Source organism: Homarus americanus, unplaced genomic scaffold (genome assembly GCF_018991925.1).
Source record: "Homarus americanus isolate GMGI-L3 unplaced genomic scaffold, GMGI_Hamer_2.0 scaffold25467, whole genome shotgun sequence".
NCBI lineage: Eukaryota > Metazoa > Arthropoda > Malacostraca > Decapoda > Nephropidae > Homarus > Homarus americanus.
Genome location: NW_024732867.1, coordinates 272,700 through 300,506, shown reverse-complemented (window position 1 = coordinate 300,506; position 27,807 = coordinate 272,700). Strand labels below are relative to the sequence as shown.

The 27,807-nt window shown below is 41.1% G+C and overlaps 1 protein-coding gene across 1 annotated transcript in view; it reads left to right on the top strand.

The window, feature by feature from the left end:
* LOC121869134 (docking protein 2-like) overlaps nt 1-27,807 on the top strand; it is a 109,653-nt gene that overhangs the window by 6,168 nt on the left and 75,678 nt on the right. The window contains exons 3-5 of the mRNA XM_042370321.1: nt 18,020-18,202; nt 26,864-26,932; nt 27,151-27,268. Of these exons, the coding sequence (XP_042226255.1) occupies nt 18,020-18,202; nt 26,864-26,932; nt 27,151-27,268 (370 nt within the window). The remainder of the gene's footprint in view (nt 1-18,019; nt 18,203-26,863; nt 26,933-27,150; nt 27,269-27,807) is intronic.

Sequence of the window (27,807 nt, the reverse complement as noted above, 5' to 3'; positions counted from 1 at the left end):
GGATATGAATCTGCCCTCGTGGACCAAGCAACCCTGCATACCTCCCGAGAAAAAGAGCTAATCATTAATGCGGCTCAGTTTACTTACCGTCAAATCAATAATGCATCCCGACGCCCTGCCTCGGCCAGTAAACTTCCATCTTCACCCAAAGAAGCCCCACGGTGTCCTGGGTATGGCTCTTCAGCCCACTGGGATCAGTATCGCCAAACCAATTGCCTTACTTGGCAGAAAACATACGATAAGTGCAACAATACTGATGCAAAAAAATAAAAATGGGTCTCGTTTTTGGGGGAGAAAAAATAAATGAAAAAGTTTTTTTTCGTTGTTTTATTGTTTGTTTTTTCTTCAAATTTCACTTAAAAGGATAATTGATTTCTTCTACACCTTTTTCTGTAGTGGAAAAGATTTTTTTAGGGACAGCCATTGTAGCGAGAATCTTACTCTCATCAAAAGGATGAAAACTGCAATTTTCTTGCACACACCTGAGCTTAGGTATTTCTTCTTTATATCAGCTCTACACTTCAAACACTTTTCAATATGCTTCATCATTATTGTTCCATTCTTACTCAGAACAGTCGAGTACTACAAAAGTTACATTTCACCCTGGATGTCTTAAGACCTCACCCTCTACATCTTTAAAAAGAGACGTAACTGCTGTTACCTTTCTCCCTGGCATTTTCAGTTCTGTTGATATTTGGCATTAATTTCCTACACGCAGTTTATATTTCATTCAACAGAGACAACCAATTTTTTCTTTGGAAACATTAGTTTGGACAATTCGAAGACAATTTTATATGAATTTTCCTTCGCAAACGACCTAGAACCGAGATATTTGATATGCCGAGGGGTCCGGGGAGCCCGAGGGACGGAGCCCACCCGATTAGTAAGTTAGATAACATTAGATAGGTTTGGTTAGTGAGAATAATTTAATTAACACTACGTGGTTGATAGCACCTGGAGATGTTCGGGGTACTTGGTTCTAACTACAGGAGCGAACATAAACACCTGTAGAGTTCTGTAGGTTCTTATTAACGGAAATATCCAAGGGTGCGCTTACAAGCGCAGGTAGTCCTTACACTCCTATATGGTCAACTGACCTCACTCTGACCTCTCAGGCGACATGTGGTAAGTTGTACATTAGCAGCTTCTAGATGTCGCCTGGCACATTTATCTAAGCGTGTGGTGACATGAAATAGGGGCATTGCCACACGCTACTGACTAGAGAAATAATGTATATATATAGAGTACATACATGGTATACATACAACATACATAATGTACATACAGCACCAACCAAATCTACCAAATCGTATCTAACTTCATAACCGCCTTCGACATACTAAATATCTCGGTTTTAGGTTGTATGTGAGGGAAACTTCATAGAAGAAAGGGTTCTTAGACTCGTCTAAACTATTTGGTTGGTGGCAACAACTGCAATAAAAGCTTTTCTAGTAGTTTTGGATTTTCAATTCCCAATATCTCGATTAAGTAAAGACCTTGAAAAGTATCATACGTGTGAATCGGCTGCTTGTCCAATTAACCAGTCCGTTCACACATATTTATATTTGGGTTTTAAGTAACGAAACCCAAACGGTAGTTCCTTTGTTTTATTATAAAAGGTTGTATATATAATTCCTGAGTGTATATCAACCGTAAGTCTCACTGTCTAGGAGTGAATGAGAAAGGGACGGCGTTTATGTATGATAAACGTTTGGTCACGTCCTTTCGATATGAGTTGAGGTGAGCTACTGAAGCTTAGGGGCATCGCAGTGCGTGCTTACAGAAATGCTGAGCTATGGGTCTCGCCCTCTTGGGTAAGTTGCCCGCTCACGTGTCAATCTCATGTCTTACTCATAGACAGTGGAAAGTTACAGGGTGGTGAATCTGAATATAATATCAGATGTATTGACCCATTTATATAATACGTTCTGTTGATGAGACAGGGGCCTATTACATCGCTCGGTCACCTACCAGCCGAGCTCCGTGAGGCCTAAATAACTCACAGAGTACAGTACATCCTAGACAACCCTAACCATGTTATAAACAGATATGTAGACACTAAGCTGGGGAAATTACTGTAGGGGTATTCTCTACTACAGGGGACCTAGACTTTTGTGTCGTACGGGTTAGTATGTTATGAACAATGTTGAATTTGGATGATACTGCCCGGTAATAACAGAACAGGAACATTATTGCCAGAATTAACAGAATAGAGGGAATCGTAAGACTTGGTAGTGCAAATTCCCGTGACAGGTAAAATGGCAAGTTATTATTCAAATCAGCAAAATGTGTCTCGTTCAAGAAAGCTAACACTTTTAATTTCTCTGATACTATTTGAATATCCTTGATAGTGAAATTCATTATAGGAAGTGGAATTAAAGCAGACTTGAGTTTTTGATTTAATGCAAAATGCTGATGAGTAGGCAAGGTCCGTAGTGTACTACAAGTGATTTCACAGTAATCAGGAGCCTTGTAATGCCCTTTCACAACTAGCTGCTTAACACCATTTTGGCATTTTAAAATTACAGTAGTGAGATTTGGAAAGAACAAATACTGCACATTGTGAAGGTGAGCGTGGAACACAGTCTTTAGACTAACTGGCCTATAACTGCATTGCGCTAACGCTGTGCGTACATTTGGTTGTATGACTGCCAATTCACATATTCCATCTGCAGCAGGAATAAATGCAAACAATGTAGGCTGGACATACGTGTAGGTGTAGATAAGACGACTTACACCGTGACAGTACCTCAGAATCCTCTATTGATAACAATGAATATTCTTCATCTACTAAGAAAAGTTCTTTAGGCCTATCTAGGGTATACAGTGTGTCGTTCACAAACCAGGGGAAGGGTTCTAAATGCCATGCATTAAACTCATGTTGCCCTCGCATAGGAATGTGGATCAGAATTGCATTGTGCGTGAGGGTTGACTCCAACAGTGGGTAATGATATTGAACCTCATTGTCATTGAAAATAGGAGTTAAATGATACTGCAACTTGGCTATTTTTAAAGCTTCAAGAAGCGTCTGCACAGGCACAAGCTTCGCGTCCACACGTCCTATCCCGGCATCTACAATGCTGTCTATTAGTTCATTTTTAGAGGTTACAATTTTATGAACTGAAATTTCAGCAGCATGCAAATATTCTGTGAAGTAAAGGAGCCATTCTAACGTCGGGATTGCTTTCTGTAACCTAGTAACAATCCTCGAAACTTGGTTAGACTCCATTATGATTGCATTAACCTTTGATTCTAGAGCAGTAATCGCGTGAAAGGTTTGAGAAATAACACGATTCTGTTGAGATACAGCTTGAGCGACAACGCTCATGAAACTATTGTCGAATTCATCGAAGCTGTGCTGAGACCATGAAGAATGTCCAATGCTGATTGTAGTTGGCCGTCGACGTTTTCCATCTGACGCGAAAGTACGAGTTAACTTCTACTCGCAGAACGTAGTTTCATACAATAGTCATTTGGTACATTTTGCTTCTGAACAGTCTGTAAGGATGTATCAATCACATTATCATCAACTTGAGGTAAGACATTTATCTGGGTCTTCTTCAGACGATCCGCGTGCACGACATCTGCGATCTGTGCATTAGGCTTCCATATTTTGAATTCGTTGCCTGCTTCTTTTGAGATTATGCGGAATGTACCAGAAAATTTCGCCGAAAGTTTGGAGTTCCTTTCAGGTACCTGTAACATAACAGCGTCCCCAACGTTCAGTGCGATAGGTTTAGCATGTTTATGTTGTTTGATGATCATTTCGGCGCGTGACGCCGCTAGCTGTGATCGTACTTGGTTATGAATTTCTGTAAAGACATGAATTTGTTTTGCCGCAAAATCATCCGTATTATATACCGGGTATGGCGCCTCTGTAAGGATGTCGTAAGGCAGACGTTTATCTGTGCCATAGACAATATAGTAGGGTGTTTTGCCCGTAGAGCTATTAACTGACCCATTAATCGACGCTGCAACCTGCGGTAACCAATCCTCCCATGCGTATTGAAAACCACTAACAAATGGACGCAGTGTTTCTAGGATTTTACGATTGGTTCTTTCAACAAGGCCATTAGCCTGTGGATGATAAGCTGTCACAAAAGTTTGTTTAATTCCATATTGTAAACATATATGCTCTATTAGCTCATTCTTGAACTCTGTTCCATTATCAGAGAGTAGAACTTTAGGCGTAGTATATGGACATATGAGATTCATCACTAATGCATAGGCTACTGCTTCGGCCGTTTTGCTTTTTAGTGGGACCAAGACCACGAACCTGGAAAAATGATCCACACACACTAAGACGTATCCTGATCCCTGATGACTCATTGGGAGTTGTAACACATCAACAGCGACTGTGTCAAACGGACGGTCTGGTGTAGGATATTGTAGAATCGGGGCTGGTGATCCTGTTGATCTTTTATGTTGAGCACATGCCAAACAATTAGCTATGTGTAATTCTATGTCTTTCTTCATCGTGTTCCAGAAATACTTCTTTCGTAAATCCGCTAAGCATTTATCACGACCTTGGTGACCTGCTTGTGGGACATCGTGGAACAATGTCATTACTGCTTTGCACAACGTGTCAGGTACGACTATTTGAGACACATTACCCTCAGGAGATTTTCTCGTCCTATTGAGTATGTTATGTCGTAATTCAGACTGACTTAAGGGAAGAAATAACTTGGGGAGTTTAACATCCTCGCCCGATTCGAGAGCAAAAATAACAGCTGACCAATATGGGTCGCGTCGTTGCTCATCTTCCAGCTGCGAAAGAGTGAATGCTGATACAGGCATTACTGGTGCTATATTTCTTGACAGAGCGTCGGCGACAACATTCGCCCTCCCAGGTAAATACCTAAATTCGGGGTTAAACTCTTGAATTGTCAGATACCAGCGTGCTAATCTGCCTGATAAGTTTCTGCCATGGAACAGTTCGGTGACTGCCGCATGATCAGTAAAAACAGTTATCTTGTAGCCAAAGATAATGTCCTTGAACTTCTTAAGTGCCCACACAACGGCTAACGTTTCTAAATGCGTCGCCGAATAACGTGTTTCAGCATCGATTAGTTTGCGACTTGCAAATGCTATCACTCTAAACTTCCCACGCGTGTCCTCTTGCATGAGCACTGCTCCGACTCCAATTCCGGGAGCGTCAGTACAGAGAGTGAAAGGTTGAGTGTAGTCTGGGAATGCTAGAACCGGGGCATTGGTTAGCGCTGTCTTCAATGCCGTAATACTTTCCTCGTGTTCAGCATCCTATATAAACACTGCATCTTTTTTTGAGCAACCTCGTTCGGGGCGATGCTAATGTTGCATAGTCCTTGATAAAGGAACGATTATAACCAGATAATCCGAGAAGGCTACGCACATGATCATTTGAGGTAGGACGCGGGAACTGAGATACAGCTTTGACTTTATCATTAACTGTGTGTATGCCCTCACCGTCGACTACATGACCAAGGAAATGGATTCTGGATTTTAAAAACTCGCACTTTGAGAGTTTTATTTTGAGTCCTGCTGTGGAAAGTTTGGCCAAAACTTCACGCAGTTTTATCAGATGGGAATCGGCGTCCTTACTGACTACTATTAGATCATCCAAATAAGCGCAGACTGTGTTACCAATTAGTCCGGCAAACAGGGTGTTGATCATTCTTTGAAATGTTAGTGGGGCATTTCTGAGACCAAATGGCATTCGTAGAAACTCAAAGTGGCCTAGAGACGTGCTAAATGCCGTGATTTCTCGTGATTTTTCATCGAGTGGTATTTGCCAATACCCACTAAGCAAATCTAAGTTGCTAAATACCGCATTATCCTTGCCTAAGGATTGCAATATGTCACTCAAGATAGGCATTGGGTACCTATCAGGGATTGTTTGATCATTTACGCGCCTGAAATCTATGACAGGGCGCCATCCACCATCCTTTTTCGGGACGAGGAATAATGGGCTGTTAAAGGGGGATTTTGAGTGTCTAATGACATTCTCATCTAACATACCCTGTACCATATCTTGCACTACAGCGCGCTGGCTATGAGGTAGTCTATAAGCTGGTATGTAAATAGGGTTGGTTCCTTCCTTTAACGCTATATGATGGGATGTTAAATCTGTCTGACCTAGCGTTTCCCCTGGCAAGGCTACTATTTCTGTAGTCGGCAAGCAGCTCTAACAGGCGTGTCTTGCCCTGAGGATGATCGATCACCTTAACATGTGGCGCTATTTGATCTATCCTGGCCAGTCGAGTCTGTTGGCAATTCGCAACAATACCTCGAATTAGGAATTTATTTGGTTGCACTTCGACATTGCTGTGATATCTAGAAAATCACACACATAACATCCTTTCTTTAATTTCTTGATAATGTGAAATTGCTCCCGCAATCCCGTAGACTTGTGTGTGTGTGTGTCACAGTAGACACAGCTGATTCCAAGGTCCGGTGATTGGGTCAATGCTCACAAAAATCCTGAGTACAGCAAACCGCCGCTAATTGTTACACAACGTCATCCACAACACCATACCTCAGAATGCTGAGACCATCTCTCAGACCGGATGTGTCATCATCACTAGGGTGGGTGCTGGGTGCTGGTAACTGGGGGTTGTTCACGCCATACGAAAGAATTTTGTTGACAGGATGTTGATTGATGAGCAGTCACAACAACTGCAGTCACGTCCTGTCACACCCTGGGCAGTGAACGAATCATTTGCAGAAACTAATGTTCACTTTAGCTCACAGGATTTTTGCGTTGGTGAATTCCTCATTCTGGTAATGGAGAGTACTCTTCAACATTGCAGGTACTATCTTCCAACTCTTGCTGCTGTAATCACGCTGGGAAGGTGTGTGGTTGAGGTCGAGATATATCTCTGACGCATGATCCGCCTTCCTCTTAATAGGATTGGTAGACAACACTTTCGTCCTAGCGGTGAGCATAGGTTCAGAATGACTCATTGCTGTGTAGGAAACACCTTTAAACGTAACACTATTATTACGTGGATGAACATCTATCATGTTCTTTCGAAGAGTTGGTAGACCAAGTAACCCGTCAGCTGGCAAATTGAACTGCTGAACTATATAAAAGTCCGCGTAGAAGGGCGTACCACGTCTTGAGAATCTGAGTGGTAACGTCACCATTCCTTTGATGCTCAGCTGAGTACCTGAAACTCCTTCGAGCTCAGCGTTACTAGGCCTCCATTTGAATTTGCGGTGAGGGAATTTACGTTGTAACTCGTGATACGATGTCAAGGCCAATACATTAGCGCAAGCACCTGTGTCTATATCAAGAGCCAATCTGGTATTATCCACTCTCACCGGCACTGACAACACTTCCACTTTTCTAAGCGCCGCTATTAACGAGGCCGCTATAGAAGTGCTGTAAGGAGGGGCGGGAATTACCCTAACTATCCCTCTCCTTGCTGTAGTGTGCGCTGGTCTTCCCCCGATGACTTGTCCTGGGGACGTTTCTGCTTGCGCCTATACGACACCTCCGTTTCACTTAGGTCCACTCCCCTAGCTTTTATTAGTATATCGCACTCATGTGAACTATGAGATGTCGATTTGTGAAGAGCGCACCATTTGCGCGCTGTCTGGGTAGGAGGAGGAGGTGCTGCTTTAGCTCCCTCTCTGTTTGACCTTGAGAATGGCTTTGCACCGGGTGTGGCTTTATTTGCACTATTACCTCGGAGCTGAAAACAATCTTCCATTACGTGGCCACGTTTATTACAATGTGCGCATCGTAACGATGTTTTCTGTTTATATGTTAGGCGGGGAGGAGCGATCCGAGCTAAGTGTGTGGCGTAAGGAGTCTGGGAGTGAAGCATCTGTGGCATCTGTGACGGCTGGCCCAGCTGTGACCTACCCCCAATAATCCCAATTAGCGTTCGCTTGAACTTTTCATAGTCAGGGCTTTGTAAACCAAACGCATTTAAACGACTGCCTGCATAGGAACCCTGCGTTATATGGGAACGTACATATGCTTTCTTTTCTTCGTCAGTCGTTATGTGACTATTGCGCATGCTATCTTCACATGCACGAATAAAATGTGCGACCCTATAATCGTCTTGTCCCGTGAAATTTCGAACATTCGCCGCGCTGCATGATATTAATAACAGTATCAGCTGTAGGTGTGTTAGTAGGGTGTGAGGGTTAGAAGATGCCATTTTAGTGTTATTAAGCGAATTAGTATTCTTACTCTTAACAGAAGGCTGGGTTAATAAGGTTGTTACCGATTTAGCAACAGACACACTATCACCTGTAACAGGGGTAACTGCTTTAGTATACTTAGGTGAGGTACTATAGTGATTACCAGACCGTAGGGTACGACGGTTTAAGTCGTCAAATGATTCGTCTATAACTTTCTCACTACTTCCTACCGACTCATTTAACTGTGTTCCATACTCAAAATCTATGTCAGTCTGGGCTTGATCATTGATGAGTTGGTTATCAGCAAATAGTTGCGCTAGGCGTTCGATTTCATCTACATTAGACATGGGAAACTTAGAAATTATCTATTAGCCCCCTTGGGTCAATGAATACTTAACAGTAAGTAGATCACTTGCCTCTCATTTACAAGACAAATGAATATTAATTGTAGTTAATTTTTAAACTATCAATAAGAAGACAGACACTTACAAACTACTGTAAATTATAGGATTTCAATACATTAATCTTACATTCGACACTTTATCATTGAAATAATCCTATCCGACGAACCTATCGGTGTGAAGATATCTCTCGAACGTGTTCATGTGTGTAAAACTATGTAATTTAAATACCTATTTATACAGAGTACGTCTGTATAGAAAATGTGATCCTTCAAGAGTTCTGAGTGGAGTGGTGGGTGTTGCCTCTTCCTAGGATGCGTGCGCTGCTGCTGGTTTCCTTGGCAACGAGATGACGCTTCTGCTTTGGTGAGAGACGAGTCCACTTGATTTAGGTGAGTTCCTCCTCCGGCGATCAGAAAACTGATGATTGGTTATCACACTGGTGGTTCGCTGGCGAAAACTGCCGTGTGCCAATTCTTTCACAGTCCACGTATATATGGAGATCTGTATGATGACACCGGAATTCGTAATTCGCGCTGACGACACAACAATACTGCTCAGCTGCTAGTGAAATACCAATTGAATTCCAGGTTACGAAACTGTTGTTCAACACTGCAACACTGTAATGTCTAGGGAATGCTGAGTGGAGTCTATCTCAACCGGCTCAATCTGGATATATACCAACAGGCTGTAATATTTGTATATTACGAATTCTGCACGTATTTGTATGTGACAGAGATAAGGAGCGCTCACTACATATCGTCTCAATACGGGATATAGTTTTAAACACTCGGATTATGTAACGCGTCACTGCTGTGTGGTTTCTTGTTTTTCACAAGACACAGACGGATGATACGACTACCAGTTTGAAGAATCCGTACACACCGCTTGCCACCTATATGAATCGGCTGCTTGTCCAATTAACCAGTCCGTTCACACATATTTATATTTGGGTTTTAAGTAACGAAACCCAAACGGTAGTTCCTTTGTTTTATTATAAAAGGTTGTATATATAATTCCTGAGTGTATATCAACCGTAAGTCTCACTGTCTAGGAGTGAATGAGAAAGGGACGGCGTTTATGTATGATAAACGTTTGGTCACGTCCTTTCGATATGAGTTGAGGTGAGCTACTGAAGCTTAGGGGCATCGCAGTGCGTGCTTACAGGAATGCTGAGCTATGGGTCTCGCCCTCTTGGGTAAGTTGCCCGCTCACGTGTCAATCTCATGTCTTACTCATAGACAGTGGAAAGTTACAGGGTGGTGAATCTGAATATAATATCAGATGTATTGACCCATTTATATAATACGTTCTGTTGATGAGACAGGGGCCTATTACACGTGAAAATTTTATGTCCTCTTATAAAATGACAGAAAAATTGCATTTCTCGTCAGCGCTTAGAATTTGCCTTGTAGTTTTCTGATTTTAAACACCCTGCTATGGGTAAAACGCGCCAAAAGTGTCATAGATGCTCTTTGACTCAGTACCCAGAGGAATGCTTAAGAAGTGACAGGCTGGCAGTTTGTTAGAACCTGTTTAAATGCATATAGTACCCGGTGTATTACCAGTACGGTAGTACAGTCCAGTTGTCCAACATATTCTGGATACTCTAACAGTAACGCTTTACACAATTGTACATTCCTTTTTATAAAGTATTATTCATTCTTATTTAGATTATCTTAGAATTAATTAGATTAAGGAAAAGTGTCATGTCGATGTCCGGTGTATTTCATTAAATAAATTTGGTAGGTAAATCAGAACTTACTTGTATTATGTAAGTACAGTTCAAATGCTACTAATTCTATTACATATAAGCCAGACTGGCTTAATGCAATGTTATTGTTGCTGTAATAATACCAGAAATACATTTTTGGTCTGTAAGAAAATTATAAAAAACGTTTTGGTTTGTTTTGCTTCATGTACTTTTCTTTTGCATTTTTATTTTTTATTGGAAAACGAATGTTTGTTTGTTTTTTACGGGGAATTTAGCCCACCCAGACGAAAAAACAAGTTTGCCGCTCCAACCCCGACATATCCACCATATCAGCCCTCATTACTCAATTAACATGGGATGACTGTTGAGGAATTTGTCACTTCGGAGCTGTCGCGCTAGCGACATTCAAAATTTTGGTCACACCCCTACTACAGTCAGGGACCTCGTCATCCCAGTCCAACCTCAAGAGGATCATACCAGCCCATCCCGACACAGGCGCTCAAGTGTCAGTAGTAGGACAATTCCTTCATCCACAGCCTTGGCCTTAATTCTAGCCACCTGCTGCGAACTTCCCAGCACATTTAAGCCGTAGGGGGTAAATCTCTCCACGTCGTCGGCTACTCCTCACCACGACCGACTCTCTATGCTCAACTTGCATTTCACTTGAATTCATATAGATCGTCAAAGGCGTGTCTGCACTCAGTATTCCAGCGCCCACCCCACATACCGACCTCCCCGCCTCCACCACCCCACCAGACACTCGCCATCCCATTAGACCACCTAGAACATCTTCACCAGCAAAATCACACTCGATACTATTCCTCAGCCGAGCAGAACGTACCCAAACTTCAAAAATGGTTTCTCGCCCAGTTCGCAGCATCAGCTTTCAACACATCCGGCCGCCCTCTACCTGCCATGTCTGGTCCCTCTATGCAAATCCACATAAAACCCTACGTGGTCCCTCATGCTGTCCATAACTCTGCTCCCATCCCCCTCCAGTGGAAGGAGCAGGGCAAGGCCGATCTCGATAAAGACGTTGCCAGTCCCAATTGGCACACCAGCTACCTGGTTTTCGAGGATGGCTGTTAGTTGTCAAAAAGGACGGTCAACCCAGGCCAACGGTTTATCTCCAGGACCTCAATAAAAACTGCCTCAGAGAAACCCATCATATCCCGAGCCCAGTCAACCTAGCACACACTATCCCAGCACGTAGACGCAAGACTGTCCTAGACGCTCGGAACGGCTACCACACAGTCCTCCTCTGGAATGAAACCATTGTAGAGGCCTTCTGGCAAAATCACGACTACCTTCCCCTTTGTGCAAACAATGGGATAACCTTTAACCCCGACAAGTTTTTGTTTGCCTGATTATCTGTGGATTTTGTAGGCCTTACTATCACCGAATCTGTGCCGCCAAGCTCTAATCAATCCTTGATTTTCCAATACCTCAAGACATCACGGGAACCAGTTTGTGGTTCGATCTGTTGAGCAGGTGGCATGAGCATACAACATCAAATCTGAAATGGTCCCCTTCTGTGACCCTTCCGTTCTACTGGGATGATGCATTAGACGAAGCCTTCTCTACATCAAAAAGTCACATCTTAGCCTTGGTCGAAAAAGGGATCCATTCATTTGAAGTGGGCAGGAAGACTTGCCTCGGCACCGATTGGAGTAAATATGGCATTGGCTTCCTTCTTTTCCAGCAACACTCTTCGTGTCCAACGGCAGCTGCTCCATCCTGCTGGATGGACGGCTGGAGACTCGTATTCGCTGGGTCGCGCTTCATCACACCTATACTGAGTCACATTACGCCTCCACAGTCGCAGACGCCCATGATAGGTGTAGGAAATTCATCCTCGGATGCTCTGACCTCGTCGTTGTAGTAGACCACCGTCACCTCATCAACATCCTCAACACCAGATCCTTGGAGTGTGTACCTAATCCTCGTCTCTTTTAAAATCAAGGAGAGGAACCTCCGATACCGCTACACAATACAGCACATGCCAGGGAAATGGCACCGAGGCCAGGACGCTGTCTCCTGCTTCCCAACCAGCACTGCCTCTGCCTCCACCAGTGAAAATAAAACTCTTATTACAGCCTATTCAGCACCCCTAGTACAGACATGCCAGCAGGTTACAACCGAAGACAATGACAGCTTGGACGTGCACACTTCCGCCACTGCGATGGCTGCATTCAGTTCCACCATCTCACACTCTGCCCTCTGCTGGGTAGCTGTGCGCTCACTGGAGGACACTGATGATGAGTACACCACACTAATCGCCGTCATAAATGACGGATTCCCCTCATCTAAGAAAGACACTACCGCAACAGTCAAACCATTTTGCGGTGTACGTCACCGACTCACTTCCGTCGATGGCATTGCTTTTATGGACTTCCGACTGGTCATACCTCACCCTTTCTGTGCCCGGGTCTTGGAGGCATTGCACTCCGCATACCAAGGCATGGGAGGCACGAAAGCTTGGGCGCGCTAAGGCGTATATTGGCCAAGCATGGACAAGGCTCTCCGTAACCGGTTGGAGACATGTCACTATTACAGTCACTGCGCTATCACTGCCCAAGGAACCACTCAAACTCTTCGGCCCAAACCAGTGGCCCTACGACAGCATAGCACTCGATTATTTCGATCATGCAGGTAAACAATATCTTGTTTACGTTGATCGTTTTTCGGGCAACCTCCACCTGTTCCATTGTACTCGGGGCAAAGCAGATGTACGCAGCCTCATCTACTCCTGCCCTCGGGAATTAGCAAATGACGGAGGACCAACCTTTGTCTCCAAAGACTTCCATGAATTTCTCTCACCGCCTCAGCTTTGCCTATTATGCGCAGTCCAAAGGGATGGACCGAACTCGGCGTCAAGTCCAGCCAAACGCACCACTGCTGATTGCACAAACCGTGACGGTTCCCTGGACAACTACCTCGCAGCACGGGCAACACTGAAACAACTCCTCTAACTCACATTAATAAGTTCCCTGTGGAGATTTTGTTCGGAAGGGCACTACGCGATTACGTCCGATCAAACCCTCTGTAGCAGGCCAAATTATACCCCCTGGCCACTTTATACCCCGGGTATCCTAGGCCAAAATATGCCCCGGAAGATAATCTAGGCTCGGCTGAGTGATATATTTGCTGTAATGTTGCTTACGGTTCAGGTCGGTCCAACGAATTACCCAAAAGTACCCAAATGTACCCAAAAGTACCCAAAAGTATATTAAATAAGGGTAAACTTTTAACGAATATATGTTTTACATCAATAAAACTTGATAATTAATGTTTTCATTGAAATGTAGTCAAAATAATGAAATAATGAAATAATAAACAGCGAAAAAAGCTAAATTCCAAAGAGTCACCTATCCAAAATTTAGATATAATTACCGATGTTTCTGTTACTTTGGGGTATTTAACATAGCCGTAGGGTTTACTTTTCGTTAGGTTAGGTTAGGTTAGGTTAGGTTAGGTTCGCGAAGTGCATCACGAAGGATCTTAGTTATCTCCCTTGTTCACGAACTCTTTGGAATTTAGCGTTCGCCAATACTGAAAGTTTTTCGCTGTTTATTATTTCATCTTGCAAATTATTTTTACAAAATTACACTAAAAATATTATTAAACATGTTTTGTGTATGTATAACAGATATTCGTTAAGATTTTACCCTTATTTGCTATACTTTTGGGTACATTTGGGTACTTTTGGGTACTTTTGGGTAATTCGTGGCTCCCGGTTCAGGTAGGTGTAGCCTACTCATGCTGGTGAAGCAATATTTGTCAAATAAACTTCACATGATTCTAATGTTTACCTAACCTAACCTAACCTAACCTCACCTAACCTAACCTAACCTACCAGGATGGAACAACTTTTTATTAGTTTAGTCTTCAGAGATATGTGATATCACAATATGAAATAGGTAAAAGTGATAAACACAAGGCAACAAATTTTAAAACAAATCCGGAACATGGCCAGAGCAGCTTCCTTTTGGTACTTTTGAGGTGCTGATTTCAAATCTGGCAATAAAAATTGTCTGCCACGTACAGTTTATTTGTTACGCAAAAAATAAATCTTACAATTACAAAAACTGAAAAATACTATTTTTCCTGTTATTCCTGTTACTTTTTTCCAGGTCATCACACTAGAATTCAATAAAGAATGAAAACAATCATAAGAAGACACAAAAAGTATTAAATTAGCCACTGTATAGGCATTTGTTATTTTATTTCATCCTTTTGTGTTGTATTGTCCTCCGATTGTAAAAATCAGCAATACTCCCTCATCATGGCAGGATCTCATCTACCCTGGTACCTTTCCTCCATACGTCGAATGTCCTGATGAAATCGCTCTCCCTGTCCATCACTAACCGTGCGAGTGTAGGAGTGTAGGAGGTGGACTTTCAGGAACATCCTGCATCCAAAGCTTTTGTAGTTTTTTTAAGAGTTCCTCTACAAGGTGGCAATAGTTTTCTTCCTTCTTGTTTCCAAGAAACCCCTTGACTACAGGTGTGAAGGATTTCCATGCAACTTGCTCATTTTCATTCAGTTTGTTTTCAAAGTCGTCATCACGAAGTTATTTCCTTATCTGTGGGCCAACAAAGATACCCTCTTTGACTTTAGCATCACTGAGCTATGGGAATTTCCCCCTCAAATAAACAAACTCATCACCTTGTTTGTCCATAGCCTTCACAAAATTCTTCATTAGTCCCAGCTTGATGTGTAAAGGAGGTAGAAGTACATCGTTTGGGTCTACCATGGGAGTATATTTAACGTTGCTTTTCCTGGAACAAACTCTTCTCTCTTTGGCCAGTCCTTTCTGTTGTAGTGTTTTTCTGTTGCTCTGCTGTCCCATAAACACAGAAAACAGCAATATTTCGTGAACCCTCCTTGAAAGCCGAGTCGAAGGGCTATCACCTTCAAATCGCTGCACATCTGCCATCTACAGTATACTCCTTGTATTTAATAGCGGTCAGTATGTTCTCCATACTATCATACGTTTCCTTCAAACCTATAGAATGCGCCACTGGAACTGAGGGCTCTGGTTCCCATTATGCAACAATACTGCTTTCAAACTAAACTTGGAGGAATCTATGAAAATCCGTCATTCCTTTGGGTCATGTTTTTCTCCCAACTCTGAAATCAGTCCATCTACATCAGTACACACACAGAGGGAATCCTGCATACTGTAGAGTGAGGTTAGGGGCAGCATTTCCTCCCACTTGTTGTTCAGTATTGCTAACCTTGCATTTAATATATCCCTACCAACACAAGTACGTATCTTATATTCCTACACTACATATATACATATATCATAAAAATTTTACGTGACTGACATTTTTTATTGCCATATTTGAAATCAGCACTCCAAAATTAACAAAGTGCAGCGTATTTGATCCATGTTACCGAACCCTTGTCAACTAGTGTTATAATTTTTAGTGTAATTAGAGCAGTAAGGGTCAGTAGCAAGGAAACTATGTAAAGTAGTTCAAACTTTTATATAAATTGTAATACTCTGTCATTTTGTCATTAATGCACCACTTGCACTATTTTTTCATCCATACACAATCAGAAATGGAAATGGACATGACATGGCAAATATATTTTGCAGAAACTTAATAAAATAATATTTTCAATTTTTATTTGTACTGATACTTGCCTTAAGTCACAAAAGCCATGAACCAATCCCTAGATGACTCTCCGGTCAGACTAGCAGAAATTGATGCCCGTAAAGCCTCCCAGATCACATTTCCAGCAAAGTTTTCCTTGTATATGGCATCCAACGAACTGGTTGGGGGTGATCGTTTCAGGACACCTTTGAATTGTTGCAGGAGTTAACATCCAGAATTGAAGTAGGACAACTACTCAGTGAGGACCATCGAGTTCTAAGCAACCAGACCAACGTCTCCAAAGGACGGTAAGCAAAACTACAGGGACAAGCACATCGTGGAGGAAAGGGACTTCCTACTGGTCACACTGAACTCCCACCTAAGAGCTTGCCTCGATCCCCAGGCCCTATTATGTGTTGGAATATATCTTCGTCTTATAACCCTTATCCACATTGTTTACATGTGCATCTGCAGCAACAAGAAGGCTGACAAATACAGAAGCAACATTTTCGTCAATGGGATCTCTGGGGATTGGCGTGAGATACATCATGAAGCTATAATTACAGCATCAAGAGAAATCTGACCACCGCGAGCTTCCCATAGGGGACCACAGATCTACAGGCCCGACTGCTGCCTTTAAATGATGTTAAGCAGCTGGTGTGGCGCTAACCTATCTCTCCCAGAGTGCAGCTGGAGCGGGAAGGGCGGCAAGCTCAAAGTAAACCGGAAGGAGGCGAAGTGCAGGACCTCGAGCCACTAATATTGCCCTATTCCAGTGGTGTAAAAACCTCTGGGAACCTGGAGCACCAATGATTTTGAGTTCCTGATTGATTTGGACTTTGGACTTTTTAAGGCAATCTGTTACTCTAGGGAATCCAGCTATTTGGTTCAGCGATCCGGAATGAGGATGTTTACTACAAATGAGCTCTTCGATTAGCTCTAGAGTGTCTTTGAAAGGTGATTGTAGCTATGAACATTTGTCAAACGAAAAAAATCTAAAATTAATAACGAAAAGGATAAGAAAATAAATGTTTACAGTTTAAGAAAAAGTATACTAGTTTTGTAAATTATATACATACAATGATATTTGCTTCAGTCTAAATTTCCCTTACATAAGATGGTTTTAATACTAATATTTTCATTCGATTTCAATGGTGATTTTTGTCAAGTTCATGTCATGTTTGTTATTTCATTCCTGGCCTCAAATGTGGTCGTTCCTTAGAAATCTTGATGGTATTATTATGGACGAATATTACATCATGGAGCTCGGGCTGCTGCATCATTGGTATGGACCTCTCAACAACAACAATAATTGTACAAATTATTAAGGACTATTGCTGAGTGAAGCTAAAGCGTGTGAATATATGACACTGTTACTGCGTGTTCACAATTTCATTATTATATTATAGTGACAACAACAATTAGGGAATACCACTGGTGAAAACTCTGACTGTGATTTTTCGAAATGTACGAGTACTGCATAATGATCTGAGGTCAGAGATCAGTACTGTTTACCCTTGTACTATCTTCCATAATGTCGGCAATCTCTGAACGGGTCCTTACTGCAGAGATATCGTAAATCTCAAAAACAGATATGCCTAGAGTTTTCTACAAAATGTGTTATTTATTGCCAACATGAACCAGTTACATGTTCATGTCAAAGTTACAAGTTACAGCTAGTTTATGGGTTGAAATGAGTCTCTGTAATTGCTTGCTACTTACACCAAAGTTTGAAAACTGTCATGATAGAGTAAATAAATACAACTGGATTATAGATTTAGCTATAGTTAAAGCGTGTTTATGATAGTATTAAATCAACTGAGTGTTGGGATCTTAGCGTTAATATTGCTCCCCTGAGATTGGTGTCATTAGGACATGTTGGTTGTGATCATGTTAATCTCGATTGATTTCTATACTTGTGGTCAGTGCTTTTATCACATTAATTGGTTTATTTCTTTATGAGAACGTTCCAGCTCACCGCCCTTTCTTTATCTTTATAAGGCCCCAGTTTGTCATCTGATTGAATTATTTTATTTAAAACTTGTCATCTATACAACTAATTTATATTTTTATCTGGGGGTAAGAACAATATCATGAAAATTTAAAATTTTTCATTTTTTGTTTTTCCCTGTGGTGCGTGATGGGTGGCCTAATTGGTGCCACAGAAGTTGAAGGAACATTATGCGATACTCTTCGCCACCTCCAAAAGCGGGATGGCACGTATCGAGTTCTACGAAAACCAATCGGCATCTTGCTCTAGCCCCTATACTCTCATGATCCCCGGTTCTGACGTCATCAAGGTCAGGATGGTCTGCGGTAACACCAACGAGGAGAAAAACTCCTTTGTGGTAAGTCACAGCCTTTATAGTCAATCACAGTTTTGTATTTACATATTTAGTGTCTCGAATATTTGGTATAAAGATGCCTGAGGTGATTTTTAAACCATGTATGTACTTGCAGTTATCATCTGTTTTATTTACAAAAATCATTTAATTTTTATCCTCGTTCATTTCTCTTACCCACTCATGTGGTCCTACTTCTGGCGTTTCTTTCCCTGTTCAACCTTTTGTTAAAATCGCTCATTATAATCAGACATTCATTAAACTTCAGTGCCCTTAGCCTTCTTTAAATCGACATATAATTTTCTAAAACTTCATCCTCGCTATCATTTGTTGGTGCATACACCTGTATTAAACCTGCCTAACAAAACTCTACCTGACACTGCCCAATACCCATTTACACTACTGCTTAACTTCTGGTTTACAAGAATACCAACACCTCTCGCATGCCTTTCACCATGTAAATATATGAAGTAAAATTTTTCAGCACTAATGTTGTTTGAAGGTGTTCGTCTTACTTCACGTGATCCCAGAATGTCCCACTGCAAACTTTTCATTTCCCTACAGACATTTACAAACTCCCCACCCTCATATAATGTTCACACATTCCATGTTCTATTTTGAGATTGTGCTTGTTCATTCTTAAACTTTCTGTGGTTGTGTTTAATGTCCAAGGTTTTGTTTTGCTCGGACAGTACTTGATAGCTCTCGGTGGCACAATGCCCGCAAGCGCAGGAGCCATCTCCAATTACAGTACTTTGTCTCACTGGTTCTCGCTTCTATAAACGCTACCTTTTAAAGGGTTGCTGTTCAAATTACCCCCCAGCATCCTTTTATACATATTTTACTGAAATCTTCCTCAGGCAGTGCTGGAGACTATTATTATGTTTATTCTCTTCCAGTATGTCGAGTGTCTCACCCACAGTATGACCCTTCAAAATATAAAGAAAATTAATCAACTCTACAGACTGGTATCCTCCAGCTCCCGAGTGTCCTCTATACTGTATAATTATGACAGTTGAATGAAATTTTTCGAACACTTAAATTATCTAAGAAATTAGAAAACTTGGCAAATAAACGTTTGCCGTACAGAAAAAACGATATTCTTTAAGAAATAGAACTCTTTAATTGTATACCTATTACATATTGACCTACTATTTGAGGTGATATGCGTAGTATTTATTCACAATCTTAGATAACATGTGTGCATATGAAGATCCCTGTGTAACAGCTGAGAATGCCGCGCAAATCAATTAGATTATGATGTTTAGGGCGTTCTACACACATGACTCCAGGCACAAATGGATAAACATATGTGGTTTTATTATTATTATTATTATTATTATTATTATTATTTATATATATATATATATATATATATATATATATATATATATATATATATATATATATATATACAGTATATATATAAATATATATATAAATATATATATATATATATATATATATATATATATATATATATATATATATATATATATATATATATATATATATATATATATATATATATATATATATATATATATATTTTTTTTTTTTTTTTATTATGGGAATTAGCCCACCCGGGCAGAGGTCACTGACCCACATTGGGGCCTGGGGGCGAAAATGTAATTGTAATAATAATAATAATAATAATAATAATAATAATAATAATAATAATAATAATAATAATAATAATAATAATTCATAGTAAATAAAATTTATAATACAAAATACAAAACTGAAAATAAATTAATAAAATAATAATTATAATAATAGCAAGACTATAATAATAATAATAATAATAATAATAATAATAATAATAATAATAATTATAATAATAATAATAATAATATTATTATTATTATTAGTAGTAGTAGTATTATTATTATAGTATTATTATTATTATTATTATTATTATTATTATTATTATTATTATTATTATTATTATTATTATTATTATTATTATTAAAGAACCATAAAGAAATACAAAAATGAAAAAGAGATCAAAAGTGAGAAACAATATACTGTATGTATGTTGTGTTGTCAATAGTAAGAGAAACAATTGAGACCCTGCAATTATGCGTAATTGAGGCAGAAAGTCAAATTTGCACGATAGCGTTCATACTTACAATGTGTGACATCGTTTACTTTAGCTCACACCACACCCACATCATTTTCACATTCTTTAGTGGGTGAGTTCGCTCACTTTCTTTTGCTATTCCATGTTTTACATAGTGTAGCTTCATCCACATAGTACAACATTCTCAGTGGGTTTTTCTCTTACTGAGTCACTATCGTATCTCTCTCTTTGATTATACTGAAAAGAGAAAGACAGTGGGTTCCATAGATATGACTGTCCTTTAGAGCAGTGTGGATACAGGATATTGTTTAAAGTTTATTTTATACTAACCCCTCGGTTGGTGACTGGCACTACACTACACTCTAGATTTGGTTAGAACCAGGGAACCTTAGGTTAGGGTCTGACAACTCTGAGATCCTCTGAAACCGAATCCGCCGAACCCGTCAGAGTGCCGTATCCAAGAACTTAATGATAAATTCTTTTGTCATTAGACAAAAAAGCAGTGGGTTGAGTAGATACCTTTGCTGAATGCCTCCCACTGAAACAATTTCATTTTCACCGAATAGGAAAGCTGGATCCTTGCTGAATCACGTAGTGGTATTAGCGGCGGAAACGGTGGTGGTCGGCTTTGAACATTTTGTCACTCCTGGTCTGGTTCAAGGAGTTTTCTAAGACTAATTTGACCATTACCTTCGGGACTCCGAACCTTAGCTAGTTTGATATTAGCAATAAGGTGACTCCCAAACGGACACTCCCTACAGCTGTCCTGGCGACGAGGCGGCAGATGTTACCGAGTGCGATAGGCCTGATTCCGCCATTTTTGTTTTAGTGTACACAAAGCTGAACCGTAAAATGTGGGCTTGATGTCGTCCGGTATTAGGCCCTCAAGACAATTGTTGACGAGCCTCGTGACCTCAGCTAGGAGGGTCCTAGCAGCTCCTGCTGAGCCCCACCGGGAACGAGGCCACAGCTTTATACACCTCTGATTCTTGCAGAATTAAAGAGTTCCCAAATTTGATTGGCCTTAGCTATTCACCTGATATTTTGTTGAGGGTGCAGTGTGTCCCGTAGAATTGGCAGGTGCCACGGTCCTCTTGGTTGATAGTGTCAAGATTGTTTGGGGTTTGCTGTGGTCAATGTTTTAGTGTAGAATGATTGCCGCTACTATGTGTTGTCTACAATGCCTACTGTAGTTGACTGTCGCGAGTTTCATGGGTTGTGGGGGAGGGGGGTGTTGTGGGTGGTTGTGACGTTGTCTCAATTTCAACATATGTCTTAACTAATTTTTATAAAACTCTAAACGGCAGACTCGTGAGAAAATGCAACCTTTGCAATATTTTCTATTGAAGAACACTTCTTTCTTATCACTAGTATTAATCAAAGTGGATGAAATGCAACTTTTCCACTTTTGTTTTTCCGGTTATTTCTTCCTGAACACTAATCAACATACAAGCACTCGCTGCCTATGGCGCCATCTTCACTTGTTTACGCGAGCACCAAATGACAAACGTTTCATAAATGTTACAAATTAAAATCCGGCATTGACTTTAGAATATTTTTGTAAAAACAAATTTTAATTTAGAAAACAATCGTATAATCAGTTCGGTGAATTTTCCACGGGGGCGTTTTCTACCTAAAAAGCATACACTTCCATCCAGAGACCAAGGATTTAGCGTACCTAACCTAACCTAACCTGCTTGTCCTAAGATGGAAACGCATTAGGTTAGGTTAGGTTAGGTTAGGTTAGGTTATGTTGGGGTATTATTTTAGAACATAAGAACATAAGAAAATAAGGAGTCTGCAATAGGCCGGTTGGCCTGTGCATGGCAGCTCCTGTCGAGAATTACTACCACTCTCTATCATCCATGAATCTATCTAGCCTCCTTTTGAAACTTTCCAGAGTTCCCGCACTTACTACAAAGTTGCTAAGCTTCTTCCACTCGTCCACCACCCTATTTGTGAACCAGTTTCTTCCTATCTCCCTCCTAAACCTAAACTTATCCAACTTGAATCCGTTGCTCCGAGTCCTATCCTGCTCGGATATTATAAGAACTTTATCTATATCCCCTTTATTGATTCCTTTCACCCACTTGAATACTTCTATCATATCTCCCCGCACTCTTCGTCTTTCTAGAGAATGCAAGTTAAGTTTCTTTAGCCTATCCTGATATGGAAGGTTTCTAAGTCCCGGAATCATTTTTGTCATTCTTCGCTGCACCGACTCTAGTGAATTTATGTCCATTCTATAATAGGGGCACCAGAACTGAACCGCATAATCGAGGTGTGGCCTGACTAGCGCAAGAAATAGTTGCAATACGACCTCTGCACTCTTGTTACTTACACTTCTAGATATAAAACCCAATACTCTGTTTGCCTTATTTCGAACATTAACGCACTGTTTTCTAGGCCGTAGGTCCGGGCTTACAAGTACCCCTAGGTCTCTTTCACAAGTCGACTTCTCTAGGTTGATGTTGTTAAGGCTGTATACATTATAAGTATTTGTTCTTCCAATATTAAGTACGCTGCACTTGCTGGTGTTGAATTTCATTTGCCATTTTTCAGACCACCCCTGCAGTTTATTTAGATCCTCCTGTAATGCATTTGCATCCTGCCCTGAATTAATTTGCCGCCCTATTTTGGTGTCATCCGCAAACTTGCTTATGTCACTGCTGATCCCAGTATCTAGATCGTTTATGTAGATTATGAACAAGAGTGGGCCTAGTACTGACCCCTGGGAACCCCACTGGTTACACGGCCCCACTCAGATTTATCACCATCTACGCTGACCCTCTGCGTTCTATCGGTGAGCCATGATTTTATCCAATTTAAAACTTCCCCTCGATACCATGAGCCTTAATTTTTCTCAGAAGCCTCTGATGCCGTACTCTGTCAAATGCTTTGCTAAAGTCTAAGTAAATAACATCGTAATTTTTGTCATTATCTACTACCTCGAAGATTTTCCTAAAAAACGTTAGCAGATTTGTTAGACAAGATTTTCCCTTTGTAAACCCATGTTGAGAGTCGTAGATTAATTTGCTTTTCTCTAGATGCGATCAGATGCTATCTGCTATAATTGATTCAAGAAATTTCCCCATTACTGAGGTCAAACTGATCGGCCGGTAATTTGACGCTGATGCTCTGTCTCCCTTTTTGAATATGGGTACTACATTTGCCTGTTTCCACAAGTCTGGCACAACTCCAGTGTCTAATGATTTTGTAAATAAGTTTACAAGGGGTGCGCTAATCTGTTCCCTACACTCTTTCAAGACTCGAGGAAAAATTTCATCAGGGCCCTGGGGATTTTGTTTTCTTCAGTTTATTTATCTTCTTAAGAACATCCTCTTTTCTGATAGTGATATTCTTTAATTTCTCTTCTTCCTTTCCCTTAAATATCAGTTCCACCTCTGGAATTTCATGGCAAATTTCTTCTGTGAAAACTGATAAGAAGTAGCTGTTCAATGCTTTGCTTATTTCTTTACTGCCATTTATCACTTCTCCCCTCCCAGACTTTAAAGGCCCAACTTTGTCCTTGACCTTTGTCCTATATACCTGGAAAAATCCCTTGGGATTCGCCTTGGATTCTCTTGCTATTTTGATTTCATAGTCTCTCTTTGCTTTCCTTACATTTTTCTTAACATTCCTAGATAGTTCATTATACCTATTTCTGAGCTGCTCCTCCCCTCCCTTTAATTTCTTATATATTCCTTTCTTTATTCCTATGTCATGTTTAAGTTTTCTGGTCATCCACCTTGGCTCATTCTTATTTGACCTAATTTTTCTGTATGGTATATTTTGTTCTTGTGCTTTATGTAGTATACTAGTGAATATATTATAGTCATGATCAATTGTTGTGTCATCTATGACCTCACCCCTTCCTACTGGGGACTGACGTGACTGTTCCCAGGTGACCTCACCTAGGTACCTTCTTAACCCCTGATAATCCGCCAACCGAAAGTTTGGGACTCTGACCATATTGTCATTGTTTTTCGTTTCCCAATTTAGGGTGAACCTGATTTCTCTGTGATCACTGTTACCTCGTTCTTCCCCTACTGTGATATCTCTGATGATATTTTCTTTATTTGTTAATACTAGGTCTAATATATTGTCACCTCTAGTAGGTTCTGTAATTAGTTGTTTCAAAAAATTGTCCTGTACTGCGTCTAGGAAGTCTTCAGATTCATAGTCGCCTACAATGTTGTCCCAGTCAATATTTCTGAAGTAGAAATCCCCCATAATGCATAGGTTGTTATATTTTGCTGCCCTACTTATTTCCTGCCATATGGGCTGAGGTGCTTCTTTGCCAAGACTTGGGGGCCTGTAAATCACTCCCATAATTAGTTTTTCTCTTCCTTCCGTGATTTCTACCCACACAGACTCGGTTCCTATTTCACCCTTTATTGAATTATTAATACAACATTTTAATGTATCCTTGACGAAGAGTGCGACCCCTCCCTCCTTCCTACCTTCCCTGTCTTTGTGAAAAAGGTTGTACCCTTCTATGTGGTACTCTGATAAAAAATTTTTGCTCGCCAGATTCATCCAAATTTCTGTGATTGCTATGACGTCTACATTCTCGGTACATACAACCGCTCTCAGCAAGTCTATTTTATTTCTAACGCTCCTACTGTTTGCATAGTATACATTTAAACCTACCCTTCCCTGGTCCTGTTTTACCCCTTGTCCTGAGCAACTAATTTTACTTCCCAGGACCTGCTTGTTTTTTGACTCCCACTTTACCCGACCTCTCTCTACTGGCGAAACCCCCCCTTCCGAGTGACAATTTCACGCTCCAGGGATGCAGACAACGTCTTTACCCCCTCACGAGACAAGTGTACTCCGTCACGACAGTACAGGTAGTCGTTGCCATAGAATCGTTGCCAGTTATCAATGAATGCCCAACCATTGTTTGCACAATATTTTTCCAGTTGGCAATTTATAGCAATTGCCCTGGACAGCCATTCACGACCAACCCCTCTTCTAGGCAAGACACCACATACTATCGGGATCCCTCCCCTATCTCTAATCTTCCCCAGCGCCTCCCTATACCTCTTGAAAAGTTCCTCACTCCTTACCTTACCTATGTCGTTTCCTCCCACACTAAGACACACTACTGGATTGGTACCCACCCCTGACAAAACCTTGTCTAACCTCTCAGCTACATGCCCTATCCCAGCCCCAGGAAAACACACCCTAGTCCTACGTTTCCTATCTCTCGCACAAAAAGCCCTATCTGCAAACCTCACCTGGCTGTCCCCAACTACCACGACCTCACCTGTGGGCAGGGTTTGTACAACTGCCCTTTCCTCTCCTTGCTCCATACCGTCCTGCCTCTTCTCTTCCTCGCCAGCTTCCTGCAGCACCTGATAAGGGTTACTACACTCCACACCCTGGTCAGCTTTCCTGAGCCTGACCCTAGTCCCCTTGGAGACAACCACTCTCCACGCCTGCTCCTCCTTCGCAGGTGTCCTGCTAGGCAGGACACCTACCTGAAGGAGTTCCGTCCTAAGGGCTTCATTTTACCCCTTTAGAGTGTCAACCTCACTCCTCAACTGCCCCAGCTGCCTTAACAGCGTGGCAAGGAGGTCGTCTTTCCCCACACTCCCCTCCTCTTCCCCCAAGACACAACGATCCAAGGCGGCCATTTTTCTTGGTCTCTAACGGGAGCACTTGCTGGCACAACCTTCTCCGAGCTGGGTCAGGTAGTAACTGAGCTGGGTCAGGTAGCAACTGAGCTGGGTCAGGTAGCAACTGAGCTGGGTCAGGAGTGCAAACCTAGTTTCCCTGTTTACTGTTACCAATAACTAGGAAAAGCAAAAGAGTGAAAATGGTAATTCCTCCATCTTTTTATATTCTAGAGATAAGAAAAGTTTTCTTCTCTAGAAAAATTTCCGAGAGTTGTTCCTCACGAGTCTATTGTCTAGACCAGTGTTTCTTAACCCGTCTTGATTTTACATGAATGCACTTATTTCCACTTAATCGATCACTTGATACTCACTGCGCCATGGAGGTGTTCTGGGTACTTGGTTCTAACTACTGGGGCGAACATAAACACCTGTAGAGTTCTGTAGGTTCTTATTAACGGAAATATACAAGGTGCGCTTACAAGCGCAGGTAGTCCATTACACTCCTATATGGGTCAACTGACCTCACTCTGACCTCTCAGGCGACATGTGGTAAGTGGTATACTAGCAGCTTCCAGATGTCGCCAGGCACATTTATCTAAGCGTGTGGTGACATGAAACAGGGGCATTGCCACACGCTACTGAGTAGAGAAATAATGTGTATATATAGAGTACAAGTACATACATGGTATACATACAACATACATAATATACATACATTTATCACTTAACATATAGTGTTAATTTCAGGGAATCTATATTATCATTTGCATAGTAAATTAAACTAAATTAATAGTTAAGAATAGTATAATATTTTAAGCGAAATATTATATTTTTCTTTAATATGATGTTAAATGGATAATAATAAAAATATCCAAGGTTTCTCTTGTCTTTCAATATTCCTTTCGTTTGGAATACTGACGATTCAGTAATGTTGAGTGAATGTAATCTTGTTTACTCCAGATTGCAACGAGGGCTCAGCAACACATGTTCTGCACGAAGAAACCATTCGATTGTGAAATTTGGGTAGAGGTGAGTCACACGTACAGAGGGACAGACAGAGACGTAAGAATGACTTAACTCGTGCAGCCCTAATTTTTTAAGAGTTGCCAATTGTAATCAATTATAGCCTCTAATTGATAGTTGAAGCCTTTGAGAATAAAAGAAACAAATAAAATTAAGAAAACAAGTTTATCAATTGACAAAATGATCATCAAAAATAGTCGGAATCACATGTGTCTCTTTTCCAGAAAATTCAGAGGACGTTGTTAATACCGTTTCAAACGCCAACGGCGGGGGCAATCCAAGTCAAGGCCACTCCCAATGAATGTATCACTGATAATGATATCTACGTTCCTGCTGTAGAAAGTGAGTCATTTATATCACAAAACAGATGAAGGCCAGTCACTTGTACTCTTACTCTGCTCCACAGAAGGTCAGTCAGTCAGTTGTACCCTTACTCTACTCCACAGAAGGTCAGTCAGTTGTACACTCACTCCACTCCACAGAATGTCAGTCAATTGTACCCTTATTCCACTCCATAGGATATCAGACAGTCGTACCCTTACTCCACCCCATAGAAGGTCAGTCAGTTGAACCCTTACACCACTCCACAGAAGGCCAGTCAGTTGTACCCTTATTCCACTCCATAGAAGGTCAGTTAGTTGTACCCTTACTCCACTCCATAGAAGGTCAGTCGGTTGTACCCTCACTCCACTCCATAGAAGGTCAGTCAGTCGTACCCTTACTCCACTCCATAGAAGGTCAGTCAGTTGTATGCTTACTCCAATCCATAGAAGGTCAGTCAGTTGTACCCTCACTCCACTCCATAGAAAGTCAGTTAGTTGTACCCTAACTCCACTCCACAGAACGTACATCAGTTGTACCTTCACTCCACTCCATAAAGG